The sequence below is a fragment of the Podarcis raffonei genome, chromosome 2 (genome assembly GCF_027172205.1).
Source record: "Podarcis raffonei isolate rPodRaf1 chromosome 2, rPodRaf1.pri, whole genome shotgun sequence".
In the NCBI taxonomy this organism is placed as follows: domain Eukaryota; kingdom Metazoa; phylum Chordata; class Lepidosauria; order Squamata; family Lacertidae; genus Podarcis; species Podarcis raffonei.
This window is the reverse complement of record NC_070603.1, coordinates 90,104,338-90,116,535: the sequence shown is the minus strand read 5'-3', so window position 1 is coordinate 90,116,535 and position 12,198 is coordinate 90,104,338. Positions and strand designations below refer to the sequence as shown.

At 42.8% G+C, this 12,198-nt stretch overlaps 1 protein-coding gene across 3 annotated transcripts in view; it reads right to left on the bottom strand.

Annotated features, from left to right (window-relative positions):
* SRGAP3 (SLIT-ROBO Rho GTPase activating protein 3) overlaps window positions 1–12,198 on the bottom strand; it is a 184,815-nt gene that overhangs the window by 60,877 nt on the left and 111,740 nt on the right. For all 3 annotated transcript variants that reach the window (XR_008329068.1, XM_053378094.1, XM_053378095.1), the window contains exons 5-6: window positions 11,668–11,853; window positions 7,458–7,586 (exon numbers count right to left, since the gene is read on the bottom strand). Coding sequence is in view for 2 of the 3 variants with exons in the window: in XM_053378094.1 (XP_053234069.1) it covers window positions 7,458–7,586; window positions 11,668–11,853 (315 nt within the window). In the remaining variant the exon portion in view is untranslated. The remainder of the gene's footprint in view (window positions 1–7,457; window positions 7,587–11,667; window positions 11,854–12,198) is intronic.

The window sequence follows — 12,198 nt, the reverse complement described above, 5'->3', positions numbered from 1 at the left end:
TATTATTATTATTATTATTATTCCAAAGCAAAGGCACCCACCTTCAGTTCAGAAGGCAAAACAGTTAATGGGAGGTGGAGTCAGGGATAACAGTAAGTACAGTGGTACCTCTGTTTACGAACTTAATTCGTTCTGGAGGTCCGTTCTTAAGCTGAAACCATTCTTATCCTGAGACGCACTTTCGCTAATGGGGCCTCCAGAGCATGATTTTCGTTCACATCCTGGGGCACAGTTCGCAACCAGGAGCAGCTACTTCTAGGTTAGCAGAGCTCATAACCTGAAGCATTTGTAACCAGAAGCGTTCGTAACCAGTGGTAACTGTACAGTGGTACCTTGGGTTACAGACGCTTCAGGTTTCAGATGCTTCAGGTTACAGACTCACCTAACCCAGAAATAGTACCTCGGGTTAAGAACTTTACTTCAGGATGAGAACAGAAATCGTGCGGCGGCAGCAGGAGGCCCCATTACCTAAAGTGATGTCTCAGATTAAGAACAGTTTCAGGTTAAGAACAGACCTCTGGAACAAATTAAGTTCTTAACCTGAGGTACCACTGCACAGCTAAAAGTGCAAAACAAAACTTCACTATGTTACTGATAAGTTTATGTTACTTTCTCTTTATTCAAAGTTCCCTTTTCCAGGAACAAGGGCTGTCAACTACTTTTCAAACCAGCAATTTTTAAGCTTCCATGCTTTTTAATTCAGTCAACTTGATCCAAGAGATTATTGTGCTTAAGAGCCATCACAGTCTTAGTAGTAGTTTATAATCATGATCGGGCTGTCAGATTATTGCTTCACTATGAATTCTAGTACCACAAGTCCAGCACCTCATATAGTAGCACTCAAGCATGGCCTTGGCACAAATACAAAATTTTCTAGCTAAATGCTAGCAGGGCACATTAGCAAGTGAATATCTCTTTTTGCCATCATTTTCTTTTTTTAAATGGCAGTTTTCAAAATACAGCAGTTCCTGCATTTGTGTTTATAACTCACTGCTAAACCAAAGGAAAACTGCTTCATGAAAAACTCAAATGGAGAAAACAGGCTCTCACGAAAAATCTCTCTCAGCTATCTACTCCAGTCACTTGGTTTTCTCTCTAAAACTTCCTGCCACCATTCCATTCCCCCATCAATCAATTCGCTCCAATAAATATTTACTGTAACATGTGTATGCTACCCAATAAAACAAAAGTAAAACATCAAACCATTAAAAAATAAAAATCCAACATAAATGCAGCAAAACTCACCCAAAATTAAGAACAGCTTTTTTTTTTTTTTACTCTTATAGACCCAGATTACATAAGCTATTAAAAGGCCTGGATGAACAGAAAGGTCTTTTACCTGGTGTCAAAAAGACCACAACACTGTTAAATATTCATCCCTGGGAAGGATATTCCGTAAACATGATGCCACTACTGGAAAGGCCCTTCCCCTTGTAGTTGTCCATCACACTTCATTTGGCAGAGATACCTAGAGTACGGCCTCCAAAGAGGACCTTATGGTTCAGGTAGGTACATATGGGAGGAAGGTGGTCTTTCAGGAAATCTGGTCCCAAGACATTTAGGGCTTTAAAAATTAAAACTATCATTTTGAATTGGGCCTGGAAACAGACACAATACTCAGCCAGAGAAGAATCAGGCTCCCTATAGGCTTCCCTAGAGTCACTATTACACCTATCCAAAACAATTGTGTTAAAAGTGTGCTTTTGATCATGAAGAGCTTTTTCTGCAGGGAAGGGGAACCTGCGACCTTAGAGAATGTTGCACTCCAGCTACCATTTGCCCAGTGCAGATGGTCAATACCACAGACCCTTTGCTACACAGTGAAAATTCTATTCTCCATGCAATAAAAACTCTTGATGTCCTCCAAAATTGTTTACCAAAAATATCTGACTGACCCAAAACACCGCCGAGGGCCTTCTGGCAGTTTCCTCACTGAGAGAAGTGAAGTTACAGGGAACCATGCAGGGCCTTCTCGGTAGTGGCGCCCACCCTGTGGAACGCCCTCCCATCAAATGTCAAAGAAATAAGCAACTATCTGATTTTTAGAAGGCATCTGAAGGCAGCCCTGTTTAGGGAAGCTTTTAACATTTGATGAATCATTGTATTTTAATATTCTGCTGGAAGCCACCCAGAGTGGCTGGGGAAACCCAGTCAGATGGGTGGGGTATAAATAATAAATTATTACTATTATTAAAAGGTAGTATAGTTAATGCAGCTATTCTTCGTATTCAACAATTGTTTACAAGTGGTATTACACACTGCGAAATTAAACTTCCTACTTTAAAATCAAGCTCTGAGTAACTGGGACAACATGAAAGTGGGTGTAAATAAACACTGCATTAAGGTGCACATTCAGCTTTCTCATTTAAGGTGCTTACTTAACTGAGCTCCCATTCAACACTGGCAGCCCTGTTATTGATATTTAAGAGGCTATTTAATCTTTAATCCTAAAAAAGAAGTGTTATTAACTATGAGCCAGCATCATACACAAGTTAATGTGAAGTTTCTTTAATAATCCAAAGGTAACCTAATCTTCTGTAGCATTTTTGCATTTTAACATTTGTTCCAAAGGGCCTGAATGTACAATGAAAGTCGAAGTATAAAGTGCTTTCTGCGTAGAAATTAAAATATAATGGCCACATTTGCGTGCAACTCTAAGCCAAAGTGTACAGTTTGATTAAACACAATCTGCATAGTGGCATGCTGTTGACATTCTCAAAGAATGATAATAGGTTAGTGAGATAAGATGTACTCTTTTCCCAGAAAAGAGGGCAGGCTAACTGGTATGTAATTTCCAGGATCCTCCCTGGATTCCTTAAGGTGTTTATTTTTAATGGTGTTTTGTTGGCCATTTTTCAGTGCTCAGGTATGGAGGCTGATATTGGGGATAAGTTACATATTTTTGTTAGAAGATCAGCAGTTTCACATTTGCGTTCTTTAAGAACTCTGGGGTGGATGCCATCCGGACCTGGTGATTTGTCAGTTTTTATTTTGACAATAAGGCCTAGGACTTCACATTGTGTCATCACTACTTAGCTCAGTTCCTTAGACTCCATTCCGGCTAAGGGCTATGTGAAAATGTGCTGTGTATTCAAGTGTATAAACTACCAAAAAAATATATGAAATGAAATGAAAGAAATGCAATTACCAGTATCAGTTGCCTAGGATGTATCTTGTTAAGACTTAATATCCTAATACTATCAAATTCCTTACTTTTTAAATCTCATCTCAAAGTTGCATGATCAATCAGAGGTCTAGAACCAAGACAAGACTCAGAAACCTGATGCAGCACACTTCTTTGGGGGCATAAAACATTGAATCAATATGGTCATGTTCTGGGCAAAGAAAATCCCAATTTAGCAATTAACTCACTAGATAGGCATGGGGAGAAAGTAAATCATTCATTTTGCAAAATGGTACTAAGAGGAAGTAAAAACAATATTTCATGAGAAACGACAGGATAAAAATTGTGGCTAACATTGTGTGTACACCCTTTCTCAAACCAGTAATGGGAACACACCAAATGCAGAGTAAATGGGAGTTTGTACACAGCCTTAGTCTTGCTTCTCATAATCTAGAGATGTCTAGGATTGAAACAAACTTTCTGCATAGAAAGCATGTGCTCCTCTGCTGACCTATGGTCCTTCCCTTAATTTAGTGAGCAGAGGTTAAAATGAGGACTGCCCAAATGTAAATAGTTCCTGTTTGACTCAGGAAATCCAATATTATTCCTTGTTTATTGGACACTATGGAATTCAAAACTTGATGTTACAAGTCCTGGAAGATGTCTAACTGAGGGAATGAGTCTACTCCATTTATATTGGGATATTCTGAACTCTGCCCTATAAGGCTCTTCTGAAGCACACTATACATGTATGAAAGTCTGTTCAAACAAACAGCTCTTCTCTTGGGGAACTTGAAATTAGGACACACGTATACAGCTCATGCATCCTTAATAACACTTTGTTTTCTCAGGCAAGAAGAATATATAATTAGGCAAATTTAGTTGTACTGAATCAAAGATGTTTTGGTTTAAGTCCCCTAAAGGGATTTCCTGGAGTGAGGAATAAAAACCATCTGCTGACTCCAATGGAAGTATCAGAAAGGAAATATACTGGAGGGGAATGACATAAAAACAGCCAGAGCTAAACTGACATTCGGCAGCTCTCCAGGAAACCAGAGATTCAGCTCCATGAAAATAAAAACGTCGTACATCAAAATGTACAAAACCTGAGGTGCAAATCAATCTCAAAGGCTCTCAGAGGCTCTTTGGGAGGGCGGTTCCCTGTCTAGGAGACAGGTACGTTACCTGTTCTGGATGGGTTGCACACCCTCTGAAGGAGCAGAACTACAAAGCCCTGAACAACTTAGGTCCAGGATACCTTAGGGACCGCCTGAATCCTTACATCCCAGTTGGATAAATGAGATCATCGGCAGAAGCATTATTGGCTTTTCCCCAAGTTGGCAAGGCTCATTTGACAGCAACAAGAATCTAAGCCTTTAGTATCATTGGCCTAGTACGATAGAAAACCCTGCCAATAGAGATTCGGCAGGCGCTTTTGTTTCAACCTTTAAACACCTGCTGAAAACTCTTCTATTCCTCCAGGTTTATACAGGCAATTAAGAATATGCATTTCTATAATAAGTTAGCTGATCTCTGGTTTTAATTTTTCCTATAGTTTTTATTGCATGACTTTATGCATGACTGTTGTAAAACACTCTCATAGTTTTTATGAATAGAGGTGCAGGTAGTGACCATTTTAGCATGTCCAATTGATGCGCAATTGCAGACACACAGAAGGTGGACATAATGGGGAGGGGCGCACTTATACATGCTCTGTTGATGCACACAGGGCCAGGAATGGTACCCCTGAGTGAAATGGTCACCGCCTGTATATATTTTAATAAATAAGTAAATGAATGAATAAAATAAGCTAAGCCTTTTACAGAGGGAGTGGGGTTACAAATTGCTCAAAACATTTTGTTCAATAAACTCTGACGCGCTCCATCCAACGTGTCTACCTAAATATCTCAAAATCTTCATAAGACTTCAAAATCCTACAACAGGTTTCTCTTTTAATTCTAGCATGGAACAATACATATGATTTAGAGCAGGGGTGTCAAACTCAAATTGATCGGGGGCCGCATCAGCAGTTTGGTCACCCTCAAAGGGCCGGTTGTATCTGTAGGACTATGTAAAGGACATGCAAAGTGGAGGTTTCCTGTGTAGAACGGCCAGCGCCGCTAGTTCTCTGGCTTGTAGGCTGCTGTGCATGCGCTGAAGAGGCGGCTTTCTTGTGTCAATAATAAAAAAAAGTGAGAATAAAAGGTGAAGGCTGGGGGCCGGCGGTGGCTACACGGGCCACATGACGAGGTCTGGCGGGCCGGATTCGGCCCGCGGGCCTTGTGTTTGACACCCGTGATTTAGAGGATTAATTACATTACTTTACCTTCCAGATGCATTTACGTGACATTTAAACCAAAACTAAGGCTTCATACACAGACCACTGTTATTTACATGGCCATTACAGCAAACAGAAGTCAATTTATATCCCACTAGTGAGAAGAAATGCCTTACTGCAAGACAGATTTCCCAGCATAAAACCGTAGAAACCTTATTTCTTGCATCATTGGACAGAACAAGTGCATGAATACATATGGTCAGCCTTATCTTGAGCCATTCCCAGTATCCAATGTGCTTACAAGGCTCTTTTGAAGTAGAATGAATAAGTGTAAAGTACATGAATTCCAGAGATTCCTAGTGTCCAAGCCTATAAGAGAAACTAGATTTATCTTATTTTATTCGACACATTGTATGAATTCTTATGCAGATGCCTCTGTAAGGGTCAGCCACCAACATATGAGCCTCTGAGTTGAAATACCTGTTTTTAGGCATAACAGGTGCCATCTCTCTCTCAAGCCTTCCATAAAGGAGTGGGTTTTTTCTGGTGGTACTCAAATCTCAAAACTGGTACACTGCGATATCTTGGCTTCTAAAGCAAGCGTGTGGGGAGAGTGTGCCTTTTCTCTCATGACCACAGCAGTTGGCCCCTCAGCACTGCCAGCCCCAGAGGCGGTGCTTCCTCCTCATCCTGTGGAGGCACAGAGGCAGAAAGCTACAGGGCTGCCATTGCACCTGCCACTGAGCCAGCTCCAAGACAGCTCCAAGGTGGGCAGCAGGCGAGCTGGGTCCATGGCGGTGGCCGAGCAGCACCAAGAGGACACAGCCTTCCTCAAAGCCCTCGCGGATGGTGCAGAGGTGGAAAGCCACATCTTACAGCAGCAGCAAGTCCAGCTCCAGGCACACATCCCACAACAAGCCCAGCCCACAGCATGACCCACCAAGCAGCAGCCACAGCCAGTGGGCCGAGAAGCAGGAGCAGAGGAAGGGATGCGGTGGGGGCGGGTCGCCCTAGGTGTCACCACTGAGGGGGCTGACAAAATGCCAAGCGGTACTCACCATGGGGCCTGCAGCGCGCCCGAGCGATGCATCTTTCCTGGAAGTGACACAGTGGCTTGGGTACCTGCAGGCTCCGCGCTGCCCCAAATGGTCCGCCCACCACCTTCCCCTCAGCTGTAGGGTGGCTGAGTAGGAGGAGGCAGGCAGACTCCTCGGAGGCCCCACGGAGCATCCTGCCCCAAGTCATCCCACCCCCACAGGCGGCTGGCCCCACCCCTGGGCGCAGGGCACATGTGCCGCCCCAGGCCCTGATCGGTTTGCTCCGCCGCTGCCAAGAAGGGTATGCCATGATGAGTACCAACATCTTTTTTTCTACAAAAAAGGCACTGCATAAAATAATCTAATTGATCATGAATAGCCAGAGAAAAGATTCCCACTTTCTCTTTCAGCTCCCACCCGAGTACCTCTTCTTGTACCTCTTTGGGCTACAGCTTTACTAGTCTTTGCTTCTGCCTGGCTACAGTCATGCCTGATCAAATTCCAAATTCCAATTCAAGCCCTTGACTGGTCTTCTCCCTATAGAATTATTCCAACACACTTCATATTGTATTCAGAGAAATAAATAGCATCTACTGCTGAGTTCCCTACATTCTGCACTCACTGCATGTCCAAGTTCAGCCCACTTTTAACACACCAGTGGTTCAAAAACCCAGCTGCCAGGTGATATGGTATGATAAACACAGTGAGAGTCTCTACATCCACTCACATGTCCTACAGAAGATCATAGTCCTGGGATGTATAAATATACTGAGCTAGACACAAGTAATTATTCAAAAATGTTGATCCGAACGTTGCAGTGCTGTATCTTGGTTCTGTGAGTAATGGGTAGCGAACAATGTTAAATCAACAATGCAACACCACAGAAGCAAGGCAATTCTAGAGCACTGACATGCTCAGAGACACAAATAGGGTGTCAGGTGCAGCTGCCAGCTTGGGAAGAGAGCTGAGTATCTGCGCATTAAAAAACGAAAGAGAGAGAAATAACTCACAAACTCACATCAATCAGGTCTGAGACGTCATGGATGTAGTATTTACTGACTGCTGCATTTGTTGCTGCCAGGTTCAGCAGATAATCGTTCCTAGCTTTAGTGCACTTCAGCTTATTTTCCGAGTATTTTGCTTGCCTCTGAAAAACATCAAAATGGTACACACATTTTTAAAAAGGTGAATAGGCCATCCCAATTCTTGCATTTGCATACCAAATTTTAAGCTCTTATAACATAAAAGCAGCTCTGATGACTAAAGGCTCCTCTAGTCCAACATCCTGTTTTTCACAAGCAAGATATAAGCATGTTTTCCAGCAACTGATGATCAGAGGCATGCCACCTCCACTGGTGGAGGTAGTATCTAGCCATCATGACTAGTAACCACTGATGGTCTTATTCCTCCATGAAATCTGTGATAAGGAGCACTGCACAACATTGCTGTGTTTATGTAAAAAACTTATGGTATTAGAGAGGTTTATCCAGCTGCAGCAATTTCTTCCAGATATACCCAGCACAGCAAGTGCATTCTATTTCAGTGAACACCCTACATCCACCAGGAACAGCTTGCACACTTGGAGAACGGTTTTGCATCAATCACATCAGTTACTGGGGAGGATAAAGTATTTCACATTCATATGGTAGCCTAGTCAATGATGTCAGACTTTTTAATGAAGTAGTACGATACAGATCTAATATTCACTGCTGCTCCACTATATATATTGCTTTCCCTGCATCCTTGCTGAAGATTAATTCAGGCATTCCAAGTGCATCCCTCTGTGTAGGATGACCTCATGGAGAGTGAATTAGTGTTGCATGGAATTTGCTCCATTAAATCTTCAAATCACACCCAGTGATGAGTGAAAGAAGTTGCACTTGAAGAGCAGTCTACATGTGTTGAAGCTAAGCAGGTTTGGATCAAGTCAGTGCCTGGATTGCCTGGGAACCATTTCTATACTTCCTTGAGTTCCATGATGGAAAAAAGATAAGAGATAAATCTCGTAAATAAGGAACTTTGCTGAACAGCCAGATGTAACATATAAAGAGCTCTAAAGACTCTTTAGGGCTAGGGTTGTATAGTATACATGTACATTAATTTCCTTCATGGAAGCTAAGAAATGGTAAATCTGCAGGTAGCAGCAAATTTAAGATATACAAGGTCTCAGAATGCAGGAGCTGGCAGACAGTGTCAAACAGACTCAAAGCCCTTATTGAATAAGAACATCAAGTTACAGTAGAACCACTCTGCAGAAACCATTATAAGTGCTTACAAACAACTAACTTGTTGAAGAAGTCAAATAGGAAATATGTGATCCTACTGGCCCCAGTTTGCAAACAGCATGTTACATGGTACAAAGTATCAAGTGCCAGGGATCGTAGTTTGTTTCACTCAGACAAACAAGCCTGGCCTTAACACTGTGGTTTGTTTAGAGTAAGACAAACCATGATTTCTGGTCTGGACACAACACTAAAGCAAGTACTGTATAGTGAACTTTTCTCTTTACGCCCCTCAACTACTAACACACGTGTGCAAGTGTAGACATAGGCAAAATAGGAGTAAGTGGCTGAGGGTGTAAAGAGATAATGCTGCTAAAGCTTCTGTTGCTGCTCACAAAGGAGAGGAAGGAATTTTCTGTTTCACAGGTGTTGTCGAGTGAGGTGGCAGAATTCCAGGGTGACTCTGCACCACTTCAGAATGCTGGTGGAGGATGCCATTTTAAAAAATAAAAAGCTTCCCCGTGTTTAAAAAAAGCACATCCAATATGATTATTATAGCAGTTTGTTCTCTGCTGTGCTAGTGTATGTGTTTCTGTTTTACTAACTAACAAAGAAATTTTTATGTATAAGTCTGATACGTATAAGTGGTATGGCCCATTCAATCACCTCATTCCCCTGAACAGACAGAAGAGACTTGGAGAAAGTGCATTCTGGTTCAATGGGCTTGAGGACAGATAAGGAGTGTGCTGAGAACCAGTCAAAATTTTTTGGCACCCGTCACCTGTCCTGTGTGCAGGGTGCAAAAAACAGATGTGAGAGAATTATTTGTATAGAAATACAGTATGGCCTTTCACCATCCCTATAGCCTCTTTAGGGCTAGGGTTCTATAGTATACACTAATTTAATTTTTAAAAGGATGCCACGTTTAGCATATATCCTCAAGACTCAGTGTGCATACAACCTGCCCAATTTTCTAACCATAGGGAAGGTCCCTCCAAGAGGAGAAGCAGCAACAAATATATCTGTGCATTTGCCAGCAGAAGGAGAGCAAGGGTGAAGGAAGGCAGTCCAATTAAAAACCACATAATCCTTCAAACCAACATCTCTGAAAGCATCTGTTATAAATCTATTACAAATCTGAGCTTCTTCAAATCAGCAGTCAAGTGCTTTCTATGGTATTTATTGTTCATTGGCACCAGAGTCAATTTGGGAGCAGAATGAATTAGCAGGTATAATTTAACACAACAGTTGGAGTGCTACCCTCTGGCTCTCCCTTCCCTTCCAAACCTGATTGCCTTGAGATTCAACCAGCCTCAGCCACTCCCACATAGCACTTTTCAGAGCTATTTTCTCATTTAAAAACTCTCAGTTTCACTTCCTGTTTGTACGTAGATTCTCCTCAGGCCCATTTTTAATTCAGTCATCAGATTCAGGTTCACTGCCCAGACAAGCAATACTGGATTAAAGGGCAAGCTACTATTATGCATAATACTCTGCTGCAGACACACAGCTCTAGCTCTGTTCATTATAGCAAACTGTCCCTTCCAACTGTAGGCCCCAAACATGGGAAAACTGAGGATGGATAAAATTTTCCAGGGGCCTGGAGATCCAAGGGCAGCCCAGCCTGGACTGAAAAACCCATTATCATTAGAGTAATAGTGAGGCTAAATTGTAGATTAATTTATTAAGCAAGCCCACCCATCATCGCATGTGGCTGATATGCGGATATGTAATTTCATTTCCCTCTATTTCCAGAGTCTGCAACCAGAGTTTGAAGCATGGTTGCAAACTCTGTTTACAACCAACCATGGCTGCCTCTGAAAGGTGAAGGGAGAGACAATCTGCATATGAGGGGCACAGTACACAAGCCTGTGGCACATTTCTGATTTCCTAATTTCCATAGTTAGGACATCAGGAACGGTACCCTTAGAACTAAGGTTAATTCAGCTGTACAGTCAGAAATAATTCTGGTTATCTTCAGAGTGTTACTTTTGTTGCACTTCCCACATTTGTCTAACAAGCACATTACTGTGAATGGGTGGTGATCCCTGACTGTTTAATATTCCACTTATGACTGTAGCAATAGGAACTATCTTGCAAAAACAGTGTAACGTTCCACAGAGCACTAAACACAAGCATGAGCTGACTGCCACCTAGTACTGCATGCCCCCTCCATCTATTCAGATAAGCATTACTGTAGCAGACTAGATTTCCTGCTAGGTTCCTTCGCTCTGCAGTCAACCAAGCCTCTTGGAGCCAGAACACGACTGTCTCTGTTGGATCCGGGAGACACTGCCTGAGCAGCTATTGTAGGACTTTTCCAATTCCTGCCCTTTTTGTACTGGATGTCTGGGTCATTTTTGTTTTGTTTGCTTTCTGAGCCATCACTCTGGAGGCCTTCCCTCCCTCCAGCTGCCCTTTTCAACTCTCCTAGTATTGGGCAATTGAATGGTTGAACACATTAAACCCTGCTGATGTAATACACCCCTCTCCTTGGAAGTGCTCCACAATGTGCCCCCAGGCTCTGCTTCTTGCGGAAAACCGCCTGCTTGTCTGCCTAAGACAGGCTTCCCGAACCTCGGCCCTCCAGATGTTTTTTGGCCTACAACTCCCATGATCCCTAGCTAGCAGGACCAGTGGTCAGGGATGATGGGAATTGTAGTCTCAAAACATCGGGAGGGCCAAGGTTGAGGAAGCCTGGCCTAAGAGCTCTAGCTACCTGCTGTATTGGGGGCATTTCTCCACAACTAACAGGGTTTTCTGCATGCCCATCCCAAGCAGTTCCGTCAGTGAAATTGCATGCAAACATTATCGCAAACAGGAGGCATTCCAAGCAGTTCAAATTCATATTTCAGTAACAGAAGCGGCCAATGATCACCAGCCATAAACCCTGGACTTGAGAAGCACTCTCAGTAGATGTGCGCTCATCAGTTGACGTGACACTGGCGACCGCATGGTTGCCATTGGCATCCTTCTGTCCAGCCACATGGAGAACCCTTCACCCACCTTTTCCTTCATCTTCTCAATCTTCTTGACAGAGCTGCGGCGCTGGGGCCTATCTTCATGCCGCAACAGGTTCACGCTGATGTCCCCTGCTTTGTTGAACTGTTTCTCTTCTTGCTTCTCGGCTTCCTTCAGTTTGCTTTCGGCACTGATGCTTTCAGCGTGGTACATATGGTATGTTTTCATCACCTGAAAGGTGAGGAAGTTCAGCGAGTCAGCTTATAACAAAAACAACGAATTCAGTGGTTGCAAAGGTTGGTACCTTTAAAGCACACCCAAAGCACTTTTCCCTGCATCAAAAAAACTGGAGCACTTTAGTTTGTTAAGGGTTGCTGGGAATTGTAACTCTGTGAGCACTAAACTACAGTGTCCAGAATTCTTTGGAAAAAATGAATGTGCTTTAAAGGCACAGAGTGTATACGTAGCTCAAGACTCCCCCAGCCAATCATTCACTTCTCTTCTAACAGGCAACGTATTTTACATTGTGCTTCATCCTCATAACGACTCTATGGTGCACCACCAGGATTCTCATTT